Source organism: Ursus arctos, unplaced genomic scaffold (genome assembly GCF_023065955.2).
Source record: "Ursus arctos isolate Adak ecotype North America unplaced genomic scaffold, UrsArc2.0 scaffold_24, whole genome shotgun sequence".
Classification (NCBI taxonomy): domain Eukaryota; kingdom Metazoa; phylum Chordata; class Mammalia; order Carnivora; family Ursidae; genus Ursus; species Ursus arctos.
The window spans coordinates 518,753-540,236 of NW_026622919.1; the positions used below are offsets into that span (position 1 = coordinate 518,753).

Here is a 21,484-nt window from a genome sequence, read left to right on the forward strand (position 1 = left end):
AATGACAGCCTGGTGGGCACATGCCTGTGCTCCGCACCTCCCCCCTCCCATTCACATCCACACTAGGTGCCCTTCCAGGCCAGCCTCACCCTGCACTGACTCCCATCATGGCAATTACACTGAAAATCCCAATAAAACCCTCTTTAAGCACCACCTCCACACACAGCTGGAATGAGAGCCACCTGAGGGCACAGGCTGTGCGTCTACACAAGCTGATACCCCATGTTTCATCAGTATGACAGGTGTGAGGCCATGAGAAAAATTAAGATTTCAAAAACATAGAAAATATTTGAATTGTTAAATTAAAAAACTATTATTACATACCCAAGGGAACTAAAATGTATGTTCAAATAAAAATGTACACACAGTTCAGGTTAGCACTATTCATAAGAGGTAAGAATACCCAAACAGCGGAATATTACGTGGCCTTAAAAAAGAATGAATTACTGACCTAAGCTACACTGTGGATGAACCTTGAAACCTGATGCTAAATGAAAGAAGCCACTGACAAAGGTCACGTGTTGTACAATTCCACGTATAGGAAGTATTCAGAACGAGCAAATCCAGAGACAAACGAAATTAATGGCTGCAGAGGGGAATGGGGAGTGACTGCTAATAGACGTGGGGTTTCCTTCAGGGACGATGAGAATATTCCGGAAGTAGTGGTGAGCAGCCTTGTGCATATACAAAATAATCACTGAATTATACACTTCAAAAAAGCAGATTACTTAAGGTATGTGAATTATCTCTCAATTTTTTTTTAAAGATGTTGAGAGAGAGCACAAGCATGCATGTGCACACACACATGCCCGAGCAGGGAGAGGGGCAAAGAGAGAGGGAGAAAGAGAGCAGCAGACTCCCTGCGGAGCGTGGGCCCCAAGACGGGTTCGATCCCACAACCCATGAGATCATGACCTGAGCCACAATCAAGAGTTGGACACTCAAACGACTAAAGCACCACTTCTCAATATTTTTTAAAAACTAATGCACAACATACCACATTCATTTACAGAATAGAAGAAAGCAGGGGGGGAAAACAGCACCTCAACAGACCACAGGAATTCAGAAAATGTTCTACTTTTCCAGGTTTCTTTAGAAAATGTCTTGAAATAGTCTCATCATTTGAAAGGCTGTCCCTCCTAAAGACAACAGCAACATGAATGGAAAGAAACAGATGCCGAGAACATTCCTGAGAGAGGCCAGGCAGTCTGGGCCCTAAGTGCCCAGGACAGGATGTGTAGTGAGAAAGGGCTTTCCCTGGGCCCGTATGGTAGCCCCAGCTGTCTGTCATCTTCTCTCCTCCCACATCCTGTGCCCACTGCCCTGGGTGATAACACCATCATCCCCACTTTTCACTGGCCCTCATGGCTTCCTACACCTCATCCCACCTGTCAATAGTCAGCACACAGGACAACACCCAAGAAAATGATGTCACACTGAGTCATGGGTCCACATGTCTCCATTTAAACGTAGTCCAAAATGCCCTGCTCTCCAGAAAGTGGGCCACGGGCCTCAACAGCTTCAGAAACAAGGCTAAGAACCAAGTCTCATCTGTGCAATTAAAGGGCAGAGCGGAGGAACCATGCCCACAACACCCAAGGACCATGAGGGCCTCGGCAGCCTCCCCTCTTCTGGCAACTATCCTCCTCATTAGCACTAGAAAAGGCAACATAACAGACAGATGAAACAGGAAGTGGGAAAGGGTGGGAGGTAGGGCACCAACCACTGCACTCCGGGCAGGTGCCTTTGTGTGTTTAATACACTTGTTACTGACACCCTAACCCGAGTAGCTGAACAAAATCAAATTTCAAATCACCTGCCTTATTTTATCATAGCTCATTCTGATAACTATACTCTGTAACACAATTACGCAGCAGGAAACCCAAGGAGGACACGCCCTGCCTGCCTGCCCAGCCCAGCTCTGTGGACACCACTGCCACCTGGTGGCGATGCACCAGGCTGGCTCAGGCCATCTCCTTCACTGGACTAGAAAGCCCAACGCTGACAATCCAAGGACAACCCTGGGTTTTAAGGTGCAGTGCTGTGCTGTTGGGGTTAATGGTCTCTATGTTCCAGCTACTTCAGAATGGACTCAAAGGCGAACAGAACTTGTCCCCTGCCCTGGGGCAGTGTTTACCAGGGCTTGCAGCGTGCCATCCATGGCAATGACCCCCTCAATGGTCTGGAAGGAGGAGCGGGCCAAGGTGTGCAGGCTCCAGTCCAAGAAACCTGCCATCTTCTTCTGCTTGACATCAGGCCGTGTGACAAACCTGCCGGAAGGAAACAAAAAGGCAGGTTGATAGCTCCACCAAGGCCCCAACTGAAGAGAGCTCACCCCCTCCCGGCCCACCACATATTCCATCAAGAGGAGTCTCCATGCCAGGACGTCTGTCCTCTGCATTATGAATTATGTCCTCCCTTCAAGACAGACATTCTAGGACACTCTCCAATCTAAAACACCAAGACCATAGCCCTCAGGTGGTCATTCCCCAGTATGACCTGAGGTCATACGCAGGCCCCACCACCCCCGTCTCCTCCCTCCTGCACTCCCACTCATCCTGAGGCCCCATATAATGCAGGACCACCTTTACCTGTCCCCACCACTGCCCAGGAACCCCACCAACACCTACTATTCAGCCCTTCCCTTTCCTTGGCCCAAATTCAACTCTGACTCAGGACACTGTACCACCTCATATGGCAAGGCCTGGCGCAGCAGCAGGCCCCAGGACCTGTCTCCTTGTATCTGTTATGGGTCTTCTTTCCCCCGACCCCCTCCGCCCAGTGCTACACAGACCCATGCAGGGCCCACAGGACTGCTCTCCCTCCATCTGCCGTGGGTCTTCCTTCCCCCCACCCCCTCCACGCAGCACTGCACAGCCCCATGCAGGGCCCACATATGCTCAGCTCTGTATTCCGGAAGCTCGGATGGCACATACTGGATCCTGCCCACTTTCTTACACGTCTGGTCTAAGCTGGCAGCCATCCCCAAGCCCCCACACCAGAGCCTGGGCCCCCTTTATGCCTCTCTAGCCAGTCTACATGCCAGGCCCTCAGCTATCCAACTCGGTCTCAGGTTGAGCCCATCCTCTCCTAGGAAAGCTTCCATTCTGGGGGCAGAAATGGGAAACAAGCAAAGAACATGAAGACACGGAGGGTGGTGGATGTGCGGCCTCCAAGAGAGGCCTAGGGACACCCTCCCAAGGAGACATGGGACCAGAGAGTGTCAGGAGACAGGACCTCACACTCCTTCAGCTGCCCCCGAACAGAACACATGTGGTGGGACTCTGCACTTAATGCTGCAGAAGCCCGTTTTACGACGTGCTGGCCCACTTCTTCCTTGTGTTTGCACCACGGATGTTATGGCTCGCTCCAGAGCAGCGCTCAGTGCGGTTCTGGCACCTGCCTCAGCAACCCTGCGGGAAACTCATCCCAACCACAAGCCCTTCCACCTCAGAGCCCTCTCTTCCCTCGGAGCAGCCACCACCCAGTGTATCAGCAGATGCTCAGCCAGTGCAGTTACAGCACCGCCCATTCTGGAACACTGTGAGAGGCCGGCTACACAGCACCAGGATGCATCTACAGCCTGGCAGACTGGCTGGAGCATTTACCCGTCCAGCCTCAACCATGCAAAATGCTTACTCGTCCCAACCACCAGATGGTGCAGGAGAGTCCTGCCAAGTGGTTGGCTCTGTTCCCAGGTCACCTTTCCTGGAGGACATCAGGGAAGGAACGAAGGTTTAGGGCTTCACCTCCCCAGCCCCCAAAGACACAGTGCTCCACAAAGTCCAACTCAGCATAACTCTACCAAGCCCGCAGTACTGCTGGTAATAAAAAATAATAAAAACATTTTTCATTTAATAAATTTGGCAAACACATTAGGATCGCACACAGTACTGGTAAATACGGAGAAAAGATAACCTTTCCAGTAATTGCATGTAAAACCCCTAAAATGTCCATTCCACTTCCAGGAATTCATCTCTAAGAATCAATCAGAACGGTACAAAGTTTTACGTAAAACGTTCATGAGGACACTGACTTCACTAACAAGTTGCAGGGCAGCAGTCTATGTGTCCAAAAGGGGACTGGAGAAACAATAAAATATTCACACCATAATCATGTTTTAGAAAAAGACTGAATACAGCTCCAGGCCATCTGCTGGCACCTGGTATGACAAGCACGTGCACCAACACGCCCGCGGACAGCGCGCGCCCACAGACAGCGGCGCACCCGCAGACGGCGCGCACCCGCGGACAGCGGTGGGACAAAAGGCAGGAGCAGTTACATCTCTGGGGGATGAAGGTACATGTGGATTTTGTACTTTATACTTTTCTTTATTTTCCAAAACATATCATTACTCTTATAATTAAAAAGAAACTCATTTTTTTAAATCACAAGAAACCTCTGTCCAGTGAGTATCTCCCTCCCCCTGGTGAAGCAATGCTCTCGTGTTCCCCCTCACTCCTGAAGTCAGCTCTCCCATTCCAGCTCCACCCTATGGAGCAGCGAGGGCCTGCACGAACGCCTCGTCCAGTGCCCACTGCCCTACAAATTAAGGGCTTCTCTTACCACTTTGTGGAAGGTCATGGCTGCACACCTAAGTATAAGGGGACCCTGAACAAGGTGTTGCCCATTTTCCCAATCAAAATATCCAAAAGTTTTTACGGCCCATTTTCAACTTTCACAAATGTAGAGTGGGGGAAAACCAAATTTTCTAATTTATTTACTCTACATGCTTATTTTAAGTTACATGTCCTACAAAAGATTAATGTAGAAGAACTGCTTCCTTCCGTTCTCTCATTTCATGAAACAAGTACACACAGCTCTCACGCACGTCTTCGGCATTTTTCAGACACCAGGGCCACTGTTTGGGTCAGCTCCCGAGCTCATCAGACAAAGCCATGTTGACGTGTTTGAGGCACAGCCTGTTTTTCAGTCAACAGAGAATGTTTGGGGATTTTTATCCCAAGCCACAATGACCCAATCAAGCTCATGATCTGCATAAACCACAGCGTCAACGGCTTTCGAAGTGACCTTTAAAGACTCATCTAACTGCCACCACCCCAAAGGTGAGGTCTTGCCCCAGGTATAACTATTACACCTGTTCTAAATCTGCGCTCTGATGGGCCCGTCAGGGGACCTCCATGAGCCCCTAGCCCAGCACTCTAAGCTTCAGAGGCCTCCTGAAGCCAAACAGAGCCGATGCTCCCTCAAAGAAAGACACAAGTACTGGGCAGTAGGAAAGACCTCCCCAGGCCCATCAGCCCAGTGTCCTCCTCCAAGGTAACAGAAACACAGGGAATGCAAAAAAATATGTAAGACAAACCCTCTGGGAACACACCAGTCACACAGCAACCAACACAGCTGTGAGGGGGCCAACAGGTACTTACTTGGACACAAGGACAGCAGCTGCATCTCGGGCCTTGTCACTGACAACCAAGTAGGCCTAGAAGAAAAGATCAAGGACAGGCACTGTTACACACACCATATAAATTTCTGGGACCCACTCACCAGCCAGTTCCACACGCAGCAGCTCCCGGAGAAGCCAGCCCATGAAGCTTCCAGGCAGAAGCCAAATTCCAAAGCGGCACAAACCATCCCTAAACTCGACCTGCAGTTGCCAGCAGCTGCTGAATGCTGTGCTCACCACCTGGCAGGTGCCCCGTTGCACATGGCATGTGCCCGGACCCCCTGAATTAGACATGCGTAAAAACAGCAGAAAAATGAAACACAAATGTGTCACCCAACTGTAACACAGAATTGCAGGGGCACCTGGTGGCTCAGTCCTGAGTGTCTGACTCAGCAGGGAGTCGGCTTGAGAGTCTCTCCCTCTGCCTCTGCCCCTCCTCCCGCTCATCCTCCCCCGCCCTGCTCTCGCTCTCTAAAATAAATCAATCAATCTTTAAAAAGGGACCTGTCAACATGTTAGTGTGCAGAACACTTAGGAGGCCCCACTCAAACAGAAAAGGACCCAGGGTTAAAACAAATGACTAGCTTTTCTTTGGAGGCTTGCCTTAAGAAGTTTCCAGTTCACATCTTCACTAACTTTTTTCCAAATGATACATATACGAAAGATCTTTTCTCTGGGGGACAATCATATATCCAGTGCCAAACCTTTAGAAATGTACAGCCACTCACCTGGCAGTCCCATTTACAAGACAAATACACAAAGGGTATGTAAAGGTGGTTCATCACCGTACTACTTCTCATAGAACACAACCAGAACAAAACTAAATGTCTATCTATAAGAGAATTTTTTTTAAAGATTTATTTATTTGAGAGAGAGTGCGTGCATGTGACCCGTGCATGGGCGGGGGGCGCGGCAGAGGGAGAGAGAGAATCTCAAGCAGACAGCACAGAGCCCAACATGGGGCTGGATCCCACGACCGTGAGCTCACAACCTGAGCCAAAACCAAGAGTCAGACACTCACCAACTATGCCACCCAGGTGCCCCAAGAGAATATTTTTAAAATTGGGGTTCAGATGGAGGACCTTGTCTCTTAAAGATTTTGAGAAGACATGCACTCACTGACATAATAAGACATTCAGCATACACTGCCAGGGAAAAAGCAGCTCCCAGAGCAGCAGGACACCAAGGGCGCATGGGCAGCAGGGAGTGTGGTGAGCACCACAGGAACAGGACCCAAACTGCCGGGCTTCAAATTTGGCTCTACCATTTATGATAAAGTGAACCAGCTATGTTACTTTTTCTTTCTTTTTGACTATTGTCCCCTCAGTAAAATGAAGATAAAAAGAGTTAACTCTCAGGGCACCTAGCTGGCTCAGTTGGTGGAACATGGTGGGGTTGTGTGTTCGAGCCCCACACTGGCTGTAGACATTACTTAAAAAAATTTTTTAAATATTTCTTAATTATTAAAAAAAAAAGTCTTTAAGGGGCGCCCAGGTGGCTCCATCAGTTGAGTGTCCAACTCTTGATTTCAGCTCAGGTCATGATCTCAGGGTCGTGAGCACTGACTGGGCCTGGAGCCTGCTTGAGATTCTCTCTCTCCTTTGCCCCCCACTGCCACGTACACGTGCATTCTAATAAATAAATCTTAAAAAAAAAAAATTTATTTAAAAAAGAGGCGCCTGGGTGGCTCAAGTGGTTAAGCGTCTGCCTTTGGCTCAGGTCATGATCCCAGGGTCCCAGGATCAAGCCCCACATCGGGGTCCTTGCTCAGTGGAAAGTCTGTTTCTCCCTTTCCCCACCCCCCACCCTGGCTCATGCACTCTTTCTCTCTCACTCTAAAATAAATAAAATTTTTGAGTTAACTGCCTCATTAAGTAGGATTATGTGAGTCACTACACAGAAGATGATTAGAATAGTGTCTGGCACAGAGCAAGTACTCGATGAATGCCTGATCGCTGCTCACATCCTGTGTAATCCCTCCTGTCTGGGTTGGACACAGTGACAGGCTTCTAACCAAGAGAATTTGGCAAGGGCTGGGAGGTCACTTCTGTGATTTGGTGACACATTATTGTGACTTCTGTCTCGCTAGCAGACCCTGCCCCTTGCCAGTTTCAAGAGAATATGCTGCCACGCCGAGGGGGCCACATGGCAAGGAACAGCCAACAAAGAACTAAAGCCCTTGGTCCAACACCCTCAAGGGTCTGGCTTCAGCCAACTGCCATGACGACACGGAGGCAGAACCTGTTCCGGTGAGCCTTGACTACAGCCAGGGAGACTATGATGCAGATTGCCCTGCAAAGTCACACCGAGATTCCTGACCCACAGAAACCGTGAGATGATAAATGTGTGTTGTGTTAAACCACTCAAGTTTGGGGTAATGCAAATATTATGCATATAAACAAATTATAGCATCACAAAAAGTTTGAAAAAATATACAAGTGTTATTATTTCTTGGCACTAGAATTTGAGGGACTTCGATTTAATATCATTCTTGCTTTGCTTTACTTTCTAATTTTTCTATGCTGATCATGTATTATTTACATAACATTAAAAATTAAAAATCAAATTTAAGATGGACCTTTATTTTCTCTTACAACTGCCCCCCTAAAATCTCTTATAGGTCATTATGATGCTTAACAGAGTATTTGCACTACCTACAAAGAAAGGAGATTTGCTAAGTAATTCATCCTTTCCCTTATATGAATCATCACATTTTCAAAACAGGTCGTGAAATGAAATTTTACCCTACTGAAAATCAGTAACAGCAGTTGAAGAAACATTAATGTCAAAGGCGTACCTGACTGAACTCTAACATAAAGACAGCGTGAGAATGAAAGAGAATGCTAGTTAGCAGCTACTGATCTGCATGACCACACCTACCTCTGCTATTTGGAGAATACGGTCCATTATGGACATTCGCGTCTGCCCAGGTTGAGTGAGGAGGCTCCCGTCGAGGCGTGAAAAATCAAAAGGGATCAGGCAGGTCACAGAGAGCCACAGTAAAAGCATGTAGCGGGTCTCCCAAGTCTAGGAAGTTAAATCAGAGTAAAATGACTCCAGTATAAAGGACAGAGGTAACCCGCATGCCCCACTCACAGTCCTCCCTGCCCTCCCTGCCCACTCAATCCCCACCACAGGCCCTTCGGATGCCATCCACCTCAGAGCCTGGAGTACAGACCATCATGAGCCCCTCCTGTGTCTCTACTGTACCCCACCACACACACCCCCGTCATAGACAGCTAGCAACCCTGTCAAATGAAAGAAACAGCAAAACAAAGAAAAAAATCACCATATATCAGTATAATGGCTTCTCTTTACTGGCACCCTTCAACACACAATCGGCATTTTGAGAAAGTGAAAAACAGATAATAAGACAGAAAACAGAAGACTTAAGAATAAAAAAAATATTCTCAATGTCCAGTCAAAGAGAAGTGTCCTTATTTTAGGTAGTCACAAAACAAGACTCTACTTTGGCCCTGGAATCACCCATCAGGGGCACGAGAAGCAGAGGAGAGCTAGGGAAATAATCCCCCACGTCTTCAACTGAAATTGGGCACATTCACAGAGACAACTCACTGGTGGTGCAGTAATGATCTGTGTGCTCCTCTGAACCCACACTGTGCAAAATAATACTCCCGCAGCAATCTGACTCCTGGGAAAGGCCTGCTAACAAGGCTGGCCAGCAGTGGGCATCTGCGAACTTAGATTTCAGGAGGCTTCCCACCATTCCCTGAGAAGGGGGACTCTATGCCTGGACTATTTGTACAAACCATGTCGCTTATGTCAAAACCTGCTTTCCTTCTGGGCGTATGGCATTTCAGTCCATGCTCGGCAAAGTACCCACGTGACCAGTCCCCAAGAAACTCCTGCACACTGGTCTCTATGATCTTCCCTGGTAGACAACACTTCGTATGTGTCATCATAACTCAGTGCTAGGGAGACTTACAAGTGCCCTGTGTGACCCAACTGGGAGAAGACCCTGGAAGCTTACTTCTGGTGTCCTCCAAACTTCACCCCACATGCCTTTTCCCTTTGCTGATTTTGCTACTAATGAGTCACAACCATAAGAACAACTACATGCAGAGTCTTACAGTCATCCCAGAGAATCATCAAACCTGGGGGTGATCCTGGAGACCCCCAAAATAGTTATATTTCAATTTTTAAAAATCTGGAAGATTACCACCACACCGTATGTAGGCATATTTTTTTCTTTATAAAGAGCATATTTTTTTTTTTTTTAAGATTTTATTTATTTATTTGACAGAGATAGAGACAGCCAGCGAGAGAGGGAACACAAGCAGAGGGAGTGGGAGAGGAAGAAGCAGGCTCACAGTGGAGGAGCCTGATGTGGGGCTCGATCCCAGAACGCCGGGATCACGCCCTGAGCCGAAGGCAGGCGCTTAACCGCTGTGCCACCCAGGCGCCCCATATAAAGAGCATATTTTAAAGGGAAATAATTTAAAGTAACATAATAACAGAAAAAGCCAAAAGAATAAAAGAAAAGAGAGAGAGGGATATAAAACAGCATAAGATAAAATTGAAGGAAACAGGAAGATAAAACTGCCAGTCAGGAGTGAAGCAAACAAGGGAAGAAAGAAGGAGAGATGAGGCTGGGACTGAAAAGGAGAAAAAAGACACTCACTTCATGGTCTCTAGGATTCTGATTTGTAAACATATCCAACACAGGCTGCACGTCAGCTACTTCATGAGGAAACAAACGAAGAAACGTTTTATATCCTCGAACCTATCAGATTAAAGAGACACTGAATTATTACATAATTAGAAAACACAGAAAGTAGCAAAATTATCTTTTTCCTCTACCATCAAAGATCACCACCTATTGCACCCAATGATCAGAAGAGAATTATGCCGTATTGCTGTGATACAACTTGTTAAGAATAAATAGGAAAGCTATCTTTGCTTCTTACATCTTTTCATAAATATGTTCTGTCCCAACTTAACACATATTATATATACTTCATCAGAAATATAGATATGTTACAAACTAAAAAGTTTTCCTTCTACCTTGTTTATACAATTGCCCTCTGACACTCAGGAGGGAATGAGTCCTCAAAAACCTCAAAGGCCCCCAAATTCATTACGGCTTCCATAAATGCAGTGGTACTACGCCTTCAGGAGAGGCCCTGCACTCATTCAACTGAGCCACAGAGAAGTACGCACATTGGCAGCCCACCCATGGGGCCCTCTCTCTGACCAAGGTCCTCTCTTCACCACACAGCAGGCACCACTATATTGCGTAGCGCCACAAACCCACCCAGAGATGGCTCTGAGTCACGCCCATGGTCAAAACTGCAATTGGTTACGTTTGTAGCCAGCACAGGGATATCACCTGGGAGTCTCTAAGAATGCAGAATATCAGGTCCCACCCCAAACCCACTTACTCAGAATCTGCCTTGTGAACAAGATCCCCAGGAAATTCACCTGCACATTAAAGTTTGAAAAGCCGTATAACTTCCATTTTCACCAAGCTTGTCCATTTTTTCCTTGAAAAAAGCTCTTCTGAATTAGTCATCTATCTCTCTCCCTCTCTCTCCTCCCTTTCCCTCCTCCACTTCCTTTCTAGCTAGGTGCTACTTGATCTATTCAAATGCAAGATGCTAAATATCTCAGACAGGGTTTCAGCCAAAGGACCCACGGATCACTATCACTAACATCTGATCCCCAACATATGGTAGAAAGAGAAAGAATGAAACCCACAACTTCTGTGTGAGAACCATCTTTCCTGAAAAATGACATTTGGACAGTAATTTCTGGACCTGGTCTTTAAGAAAGTGCTATGTAAATGTTACCTTGGTGATGATGTAAAGAAACTTGAAAGCTAGATGTATGAGGTCAGCTGGAGAGGTCTTATCTTGTACTATATCCAACAACAAGTTCATCATCCACTCTAGACAAAAACATGTGTAAAACATTTAGTACAAATTAAACATTAATATATTAAAACAAAATGCCAAAAAATAAACTTTATTTATAAATGTAAATGATTCAATATTAGTAAGCCTATATGCTCCAAGTATCAATAGAGCAAAAGAAGAAAAACATTTTCACCATAACAGTTTCTAAAAGAACAAAATTAATACAACATCCATCCTCGCTTTTAAAACACAGGAGAGGATACATGGGTGGCTCGGTCAGTTAAGCATCCGACTCTTAATTTCAGCTCAAATCATGGTTTTAAGATCCAGCACAATGTTGGGCTCCGCACTGGCAGGGAATCTGCTTAAGATTCTCTTTCTCGGGGCGCCTGAGTGGCTCAGTCGTTAAGCGTCTGCCTTCAGCTCAGGGCGTGATCCCGGCATCCCGGCATTCTGGGTTCGAGCCCCACATCCGGCTCCTCCGCTGAAAGCCTGCTTCTTCCTCTCCCACTCCCCCTGCTTGTGTTCCCTCTCTCTCTGGCTGTCTCTATCTCTGTCAAATAAATAAATAAAATCTTTAAAAAAAAAAAAAAAAAAAGATTCTCTTTCTCCCTCTCCCACTGCCCCTCCCCCCACTATTCATGCACATGCAATCTCTCTCTCTCTAAAATAAAGTGAAATAAAATAAAATGCAGGAAAAATATTCTTATTTTTTAAAATTATTCTAATGCCTAATATCCAATACCATGCTTTACAGAAGATACCTCCTACAATTACTGTGATTTAGTGATGAGCGCATTCTAACCAACGTAATAAGGCAGAAAAAAAGGGTTTCCACCTCCAGTTATAAAGGAATAACTTATATGGAATTGCTCTATCACCAAAAATTAGAGAACGAGACAAATATGTTACAAATATATTTTCAGGGGCGCCTGGGTGGCACAGTCGTTAAGCGTCTGCCTTCGGCTCAGGGCGTGATCCCAGCGTTATGGGATCGAGCCCCACATCAGGCTCCTCCGCTGTGAGCCTGCTTCTTCCTCTCCCACTCCCCCTGCTTGTGTTCCCTCTCTCACTGGCTGTCTCTATCTCTGTCAAATAAATAAATAGTCTTTTTTAAAAAAATCAATAAATTTAAAAAAATATATATGTTACAAATATATTTTCAGACACTGGAACAACAGGCATTGCAAGGTAACAAACCGACGGGGGGGGGGGGGGGAACAACTGGGATCTACAGCTGCCCAGGCTGTTTGCAGGGAGGTAATTTTTAGAACTCAGCACAGGGAGGGGAGGACTCAAAGAGAGCAGAGACTGAGGTTCAAGAAGGCTAAGTCAGCTGAAATCTGCAGGGCAGAGTAATAAAGAGGAAGGTATGCAGAGAATGAGCTCCAGAAGTCTACAGAGGTCCCCTTAAGTCGTTGGCTGAATGTTCACAAGCATGGGAGGAGTCCACAAGGCCAGGTAAGAACAACTACCAAAAAGCACTGAGGCCGAGTTTCCAGCAGACATGGGACCAACATTCAAATTCCATCAAGCCAGAGTAGAGTCCTTGCTGAGCACCCAGAGCAACCAGCAGACACTCCAGAGCAGTATTTCCTTAAGTAGTAAGGCTAAATTAGAGAAAAACTAGAGAAAAAGCAAGACCTGCGCTAACAAGGCTTTAATAGGATCGAAAGGATACAAATGATTTACAACTACGCAGCCTAGCAAATTTGAGCACTCTTTTAGAGACAGAAAATTTAAGACCACCAACACAGTAATAATCACAGTGCCCATCATCCACTCAAAACTTACAAGACATACAGCTGTCTAAAGTTACTGAGACCCCTAACGGGGAAAATCAGTTCATAGAAATTCCCCAAAGAAGATATAAGCTTTAGAGCAAGCATCATAAATACTATAAACACTAAAACACGCTCAAGGATGTAAACGAAAACATGAACAATAGGAGGCAAGGAATGAAGCTACTAACACAATCAACTTCAAGAGCTGGAAAAATAAGATCTGAAATGAAAAAGTAACGAAATGAGATTAACAGATTACATACTGCAGAAGAGAAGATCAGAGACCTTAAAGACACAGTAACTACACTTCTACACTATGGCGGGGGGTGGGGGGGCTAAAACACCAAGCAGCCTCAGCACCACGTGCAGCAGTGTCAAGTGAGCAACACATGGGTAACCTGTGTCCCAAGGGGAGAGGAATGAGGCAAGGACAGAGAAATATGTATAGAAATAGTAGCCAAAATTATTCCAAATTTGATGAAAATTGTAAACCTATTAATCCAAAAGGTTCAACAAACTCAAGCAGGATAAATGGAAAGAAAATTACACCATGGCATGTCATAATCAAATTGCTGAAAACCAGCAATAAAAAGAAAATTCTACCAACTGCCAGAGAAAAAAGCCCACATTACATGGAGAAACAAAGAGAAGAATAAAGACAGACCTCTTGTCAAAACAAACACAAGCCAAAGGCAATAGGACCATAGCTTTTAAAATGCTGAAAGAGGGGCGCCTGGGTGGCGCAGCGGTTAAGCGTCTGCCTTCGGCTCAGGGCGTGATCCCGGCATTACGGGATCGAGCCCCACATCAGGCTCCTCCACTATGAGCCTGCTTCTTCCTCTCCCACTCCCCCTGCTTGTGTTCCCTCTCTCACTGGCTGTCTCTATCTCTGTCAAATAAATAAATAAAATCTTTAAAAAAATAAAAATAAAAAATAAAATGCTGAAAGAAAACACTGTCACCCTAGAGTTCTATAATCAGTAAAACCTCTCAAAAGCGACGTGAAACAAAATATCAAAAGCTGAAAGAATTCATCACCAGTAAATCTGCACTAAAAAAAATGGTAAGTTCTTCAAGCAAAAAATAAATGAGACCAGAAAGAAACTACAATCTATAGAAAGCAAAGAATAAAGATGGAAATGGTAAATACATGAATATTAGACTTGGGTGCCTGAGTGGCTCAGTCAGTGAAGCATCCGACTCTTGATTTCCGCTCAAGTCATGATCTCTGGGTGGTGAGATCGAGCCCCGCGACCAGTTCCAAGCTCAGCATGAAGTCTGCTTGAGCTTCTCTCTCCCTCTGCCCCTCCCCCTATTGTTTTTTTTTTTAAGATTTACTTATTTATCTTCAGAAAGACAGCATACAAGAGAGAGCCCAAGCGGGAGGGGCAGAGGGAGAGGGACAGAGAAACTCAAGCAGACTCCCCGCTGAGTGTGGAGCCCAACACAGAGCTTGATCTCACAACTCTGAGATTAAGACCTGAGCGGAAACCAACAGTTGGTCACTTACCCAAATGTACCCCTCAGGTGCCCCTCAACAAAGGTAACTTTGAACTTTTTTTTTTTTTTTAAATAGGCTCCACCCAGCGTGGAGCCCAACATGGGACTTGACCTCACAACCCTGAGATCAAGACCTGAGGTGAGATCAAGAGTTGGACACTTAACCAACTGAGCCACCCAGGCACCCTGAACATTTTTTAAAGAATGAAAATGTATAACCACAGATAAAGAGATCGAGCTAGCATTATTTACAAAATATATATTTACTGCTTTGAAAACCCAAAAGAAACTGAAAAGCTAGTGAAGTATTTTATTACACAACAAACTTTAAACATTACACCCAGTTAAAGAAGCCGGTCACAAAAGTCCACATATTGTCCGACTCCATTACGTGAAATGCTCAGAATACACAAACCCAGAGACAGAAAGCAGATTAGTGGTTGCCAGGAACTGGAGGGAGAGTGGGGGTGACTGCTGAGGGATATGGGCTTCTTCTAGGGGTGATAAAATGTTCGGAAATTAGTGGTGATGGCTGCACAACTCTGTGATATACTAAAAACCAATTAAGTATATACATAAAAGGGTGAACTTTGTAGATCTTGGATACCAGTCTTTTATCTGTAGTGTATCCAAGATCTACAAAAAACTTCTCAAACTCAATACATGAGAAACAAATAATCAAACCAAAAAATGGGCAGAAGAGGGGCGCCTGGGTGGCTCAGTCGTTAAGCGTCTGCCTTTGGCTCAGGGCATGATCCCAGCATTCTGGGATCAAGCCCCACATCAGGCTCCTCCGCTGGGAGCCTGCTTCTTCCTCTCCCACTCCCCCTGCTTGTGTTACCTCTCTTGCTGGCTGTCTCTATCTCTGTCAAATAAATAAAATCTTAAAAAAAAAAAAAATGGGCAGAAGATATGAACAGACACTTTTCCCATGAAGACATACAAATGGCTAACAGACACATGAAAAAATGTTCAAAATCATTAGCTATCAGGGAAATTCAAATCAAAACCACATTGAGATACCACCTTACTCCAGTTAGAATGGCAAAAATTGACAAGGCAGGAAACAACAAATGTTGGAGAGGATGTGGTGAAAGGGGATCCCTCTTACATTGTTGGTGGGAATGCAAGTTGGTACAGCCACTTTGGAAAACAGTGTGGAGGTCCCTTAAAAAGTTAAAAATTGAGCTACCCTATGATCCAGCCATTGCACTGCTGGGTGTTTACCCCAAAGATACAGACGTAGTGAAGAGAAGGGCCATATGCACCCCAATGTTCATAGCAGCATTGTCCATAATAGCTAAATCATGGAAGGAGCCAATATGCCCTTCAACAGATGACTGGATTAAGAAGATGTGGTCCATATGTACAATGGAATATTACTCAGCTATCAGAAAGAACGAGTTCTCAACATTTGCTGCAACATGGACGGGAGTGTAGGAGATAATGCTAAGCGAAATAAGTCAAGCAGAGAAAGATAATTATCTTATGGTTTCACTCATTTATGGAACATAAGAAGTAGGAAGATCAGTAGAAGAAGAAAGGGAAGAAGGGGGGGTAAACAGAAGGGGGAATGAAACATGAGAGACTATGGACTCTGAGAAACAAACTGAGGGCCTCAGAGGGGAGGGGGGTGGGGGAATGGGATACGCCGGTGATGGGCATTAAGGAGGGCACGTATTGCATGGTGCACTGGGTGTTATACGCAACTAATGAATCATGGAACTTTACATCAAAAACTAGGGATGTACTGTATGGTGACTAACATAATAAAAAAGTATTATTAAAAAAAAAAAAAAGGGTGAACTCTATGGCGTGTAAGTTATACCTCACCACATGAGCACAAGCAGCTTTCATCCCAGAGCAAAACTCTGAACAGACCACTCAGGGCAAGTAAAGCATTCCCCGGAGACATCAGCACCCCAGATAAAGGAAAGGCTTCATTCTGCCATTTGGAACATCCCCCCATGCTCAATGTGGTGGAGAAATCAACCAACTCACCTGCTCGCAGAGAAAATCTGCCCACCCATTCACCACACTGCCTGACAGAATCCTCTCAGGAGAGGTTTAGCCGGAAACACTCCAACTTATAAAATAGAAGCAGAGGAGCCCTCATCTACATCCATTTGGTCTCAAATATGGGCAGAACCAGTAACATGAAAAGACCAAATTACACAGAAACGCTGATGCCAGAGGAAAGAGGTGAACTGGGGGAAGAGCAGAGAACAGCCACAACAGGACCAAGAGATTCAGAAAGATGGCACAGCCATTCCACAAGAATAGAGACCAGAAAAGCAGATTATTCCACATGCTTATCTCAGTAACCCTCACCACCACCACCCCAGATGCAGTAAAACGGAAATAAAGTGACACAAATCCACAGAGAAGAAAAAACAACAGTCAGCTGTGACTTGGAAACTGGACAACTGCAGGGAAAGCCACGGTAACTGGAGCAGCCCAGCAAGGAGTCAGAGCTGAGGGCCAGGAACAGCCCAGGGCAGGGCAGGGCACAGGGAGGGCTGAAAACAGGAGGAGTCCTCTAGGGTCTCCCAGGCACAGCCCGTTTTAGGCAGACCAGAGGTTTACCTCTCTAGAGTGGTGAACACCATAGCCATTAGCCACATTTGGGTTTTTTTTTTTAATTTAAGTCAAATAAAATTTTTAATTCAGTTCTTTAGTCATACTAGCCATATTTCAAGTGCTCAGCAATCCCATGTGGCTAGTGGTGACTTTATCAGACAGCACAGATCTAGAACATTCCGTCATCACACAAAGTGTTACTGGACAGAGATGCTCTGGAGAGAGTAAGTCCGAGAGGAAGCCAGGATGCAGCTAACAACAGCCATGCAATCAACGCCTGACCCAACAAGGAGTAGGCACTCCAGGCTAGGAGGCCCACAGCAGGACGCTCCCCAACAGGGCTCCAGGACCCAGCAGCCAGCCATGTGCTCCCCAGACACGAACATCCGACCCACAAGATGACTTTGAAAAATACCAAATCAAGGAAAAGAGAACTTAACGTAGTAAAAACAATGGACAAAACAAATTCAAAAACATCTTCCATGTGCAAAACAAAGATCAAAAAACAAAACGATGTGGGAAAAGCTAAGCGACCCAGGGATCACTCCTGGAAACTTAACAACCAATTCACAGGAACACCAGAAAGAGAAAGCAGAAGTCGAGAAATGACCAATGACACACCAGAAGTTCCCTATGCCAAAGGATATCAGTCTTCAGGCTAAAATTGTCCAGCTAATGCCCAGCATAAGAGAAAAAGCAAAAAAAGGTCTCCTGAAAAAGAAACTTGGACTTGGTAACAGTGGATGAGGGAACCATGCCCTCCGTCTTCAGCCAGCCAAGCTATCAACCACATACGGAATGCATTTATTCTGCCTGAGACAGGTGAAAATTCAGAAAGCTTACCTTCTACAAAACCTGCTGGTTACCTGAAGGAAAAAAAACAGCACACACGACACCAGCCCACTTTTTAAAAGGCACATATGTGTATGCTAAAGCTAATCCCTAATGCCTCGTATGGTAACGTTTGAAGTTTCAACAGCCCTGTGGGGCGGGTAGTGCTAATAATCCCCATTTTACAGGTGAGGAAACTCAGGCCAGAGCAGCTGAGTGGTGGCACTGGGATGCAAATCCAGGCAGTCTGGCCTGGGGCTCATGCACCTAACCCCCACCCTGTGCTGCCTTTCAATTTAAGTGACTCTCGCTACCTTCCTCCTTCCTAAGTTCACTGCCAGGAGTGTTACTTTTGCAGACAGAGAAAAGAAAAAAAATTATCAGTATGAAACAGGTCAAAAATAAACAATGAGAAACAAAGAACCAAAAAGCCACTTCCCTTATGCTAAGAAAACCTAAGCCTGTCTCCATCTATAAACACGGATGACCATAGATCATATATTTACACAGCATCCTCAGACACTGAGGATTAAATGGTGACCCCCCCTCCCCCCCGTAAAGCACTCGGTTCTAACAAAATGTGCCTGGAAAACAAACAGATTAAAACACACACGATGAGGGTGCCTGGATGGCTCAGTTGGTTAACTGTCTACCTTTGGCTCACGTCAGGATCCCAGAGTCCTGGGATCGAGCCCCACATCGGGCTCCCTGCTCGACAGAGAGTCTGCTACTCCCTCTACCCCTCCCCCTGCTCGTGCTCTCTCTAATAAATAAATAAAATCTTTAAAAAATAAATAAAATAAAATAAAAAAGTAAAATACACAGGAGCAAAGAAGAGGCTCTTAAGTAACAGCAAGGAAGACAGAAGCTCAAATACATCTGCCCACAGCCTAGGGCAACATCTGGAACTCCTAGGACTATCACAGTCCACTAGCATTAACTGGCCTAACAAATAAGGCCAGGGCACTTCATCCCTATACCCTCTGCTGGCAAACACAAACACAAACACACACACACACACACACAGCATACACCAAGGCCTTTGTGATCATCTGTAACTGAAGGATCAAAACACAAATCATCAGCCTCTGTTCTTACCAAGGTGTGGATCCAACAGATGAGGCTGCTCCTGGTATCTGTCCATTATTACTAAAAAGAAAAACACAGAAATAACATCACTGAGGCAAATATGCACACAAGGCCCAGGAATCCTCACTTTCCCCCTGAGTGCTATTTCGAGGCTCTTAAGAGCACAGGCCACCTGGAGCAGCCCCCCACCACCCCCGCTGCCAGCCCCACGCACTCCGCTTCCTCAGCACACCTTCCTCTCCCCCCACCATCAATCAGACACAGACACCTTCCACTCCTTCACTCCTCCCTCTGCAGAGCATACTAGGCACTGAGACCTCCCGGGCCCCAACTCTTCAGAGCACACGCTCCTCCATCCCAGGCAGCCTGGTTTCTGCTCCTTGCAGCAGCTGGCGCTGCTCCTATCAGATGCAAAGACCACTCCACCTGGGGCAGATATTCTGTGCCACACACCTCCACACCTGCCAGCTTCCCTGGAATGGGAAGACAGGCTCTCCCTGGCCCCTGGATACCCCCCTCACCCCACAACAGTTCTGTGCACAAGATACTGGCTTGCTAACCCCAGTCCACAACCAAAGAAACAGACCCAGAAGGGCAATGAAGCACTTAGCCCAAATGGCAAGTGAGAATTAACCCCGGGTGTGTCAGCAAAGCACATGCTGTGTCCCGTCTGCCGCCACAGTGCCCCTCCCCTAAAGTCAGAGGGTCGTCACCCCAAACCTAGGAAGGCAAAACTCGGCGAGAATTTCCTCAGCAGAAAGGGCCCACAAAGATGGTTTTAATGAGTCACAAAACGCTTCCGATCCCACTCTGGGATCCGGGGGAGTCGCTCCCTCATCAGTCATTAGGGACAAGTGCCCAGGGCTCCGCCCGCCGCTGACTCTCCGGGGGCTGGAGTCGGAGAACGGACACTGGCCAGTAACTAGTCCCGCGCGCTCCCCGCCGGTCCCCTCGCAGGGCCCAGGGCGCCGGGGGTCATGTCCCCGGACTGCACGGCCATCTGCTCCCCCGCCCTCTCCGCGCCTTTGTCTGCGGCACACGGGTTCGCGGCGACTCCTCCTCTCGCCGCCTCCCGGTCCACACAGCCGTCTCGGAGGAGCCGTGCTTCGCTGGCTCTCGCAACCCGGCGGGGCAGAACTGGAAGTCCCGGCCGCCCCGCGGAGGTTCACACCGGGGTCCCCACGCCCAACCCTCCGCACCCCTCCTCCAAAGCCAGGGAGAGGGAGCGCCCACCGCCCCTCCGCCGCCAGGTGAGGCCGCCCGCGCACGAGGGCACGGCTCCCACAGGTGCGCTCCAGGTGCAAGCTCTCGGGCAGAGCAGCAGGTCCAGCCCGACAGCATGCACACACGGCAACCGTGCCGGGGCCCCGCGCGCACCTCGGAACCGCTCCAAGGCGCCCTCCCGGGCCGCACGGTCGCCGAGCACCGTCCGCAGGCGGCCGAGCAGCGCGCGAGTCTCCGCGCTCTCGCCGAACACCTCGAGGGCGCCGCCGCGGGCCAGCGCCTCGTCCTCCGCCCCGTCCTCCGGCGCGCCCGTGGCCGGCTCCTCGCCCAGGGCCATCCTCGGCGTCCCAGACCGCGCCCGTCGACTCGAAGCCCGGCCACGCCCGAGTACGGGGACAGGGAACGCCGGCTGATGCAGGCTGAGGGACAACGGCTCGGGCAGAGGCGGCAGCTACCGACGCTGGCCCCGCCCCGCGACCTCCGACCTCGCGCCTCGGACCCGCTACGGAGCGCGCCGGCCGCCAAAATAATGAGCGCAGAGGCGGTACCGAGCCCTGTGGGGCGGGGCCCGGGTAAATGGAGCCTGGATCTGGCGAAGCCCGGGACGCGGGAGGGCGGAGCCTGCTGCGCGGACTGGGGGCGGGGCCATGGCGCCGGCGGGGTGGGCGGGGTCTGAGCTCGTGGGTGGAGCCCAGGTGGGGTGCGGAACTGCGCCCGTGGGGGGCAAGGCGGGGAGGGGCGGGGGAGCGGGAAGGGGTGTCTAAGCCTGTGGATAGGGCCGGAGGGGGACGGCCCTGAGCTCACGGGTGAGGTGGGGTGGGGACGGAGCCTGGGGGCGGGGCGGGGGCGGGCGCGGGCCTGAGCCAGGGTAGGTGGGGCCCGCGCTGGGAGCGGTGTCGCGGCCGGAGTCCCGGGAGGAGACCCGGGCCCCGACCCCCTGCACGCTCGAGCTGCTGCGCCAGTCGCACCGCACATCCCACAAACATTGGTGCTGCGACGCTGGCAGCTTCTGGGTTGAAAGGTCACATGTCTGGAAGGGTGCGTCTGGGGTGGAGTTCTTTCTGGAAAGTCTGAACAGGCTCACCCGTCGCGGTGGGACCAGCCTCCTGACCGCGAGGCCCGCTGGGCAGTCGTACTCTCAGAAGACAGAAATTTGGGCGCCGCTCCCACCGCGAAACGGGTAACTTTGCGGC

At 48.0% G+C, this 21,484-nt stretch overlaps 1 protein-coding gene across 1 annotated transcript in view; it reads right to left on the minus strand.

The window, feature by feature from the left end:
* TBCD (tubulin folding cofactor D) overlaps positions 1 to 20,773 on the minus strand; it is a 160,652-nt gene extending 139,879 nt beyond the window's left edge. Inside the window, exons 1-7 of the mRNA XM_026483785.4 lie at positions 20,445 to 20,773; positions 19,077 to 19,127; positions 11,218 to 11,315; positions 10,050 to 10,151; positions 8,288 to 8,434; positions 5,388 to 5,443; positions 2,138 to 2,270 (exon numbers count right to left, since the gene is read on the minus strand). Coding sequence (XP_026339570.1) covers positions 2,138 to 2,270; positions 5,388 to 5,443; positions 8,288 to 8,434; positions 10,050 to 10,151; positions 11,218 to 11,315; positions 19,077 to 19,127; positions 20,445 to 20,628 — 771 coding nt within the window. The 5' untranslated portion in view covers positions 20,629 to 20,773. The remainder of the gene's footprint in view (positions 1 to 2,137; positions 2,271 to 5,387; positions 5,444 to 8,287; positions 8,435 to 10,049; positions 10,152 to 11,217; positions 11,316 to 19,076; positions 19,128 to 20,444) is intronic.
* Between the last annotated feature and the right edge of the window lie 711 nt (positions 20,774 to 21,484).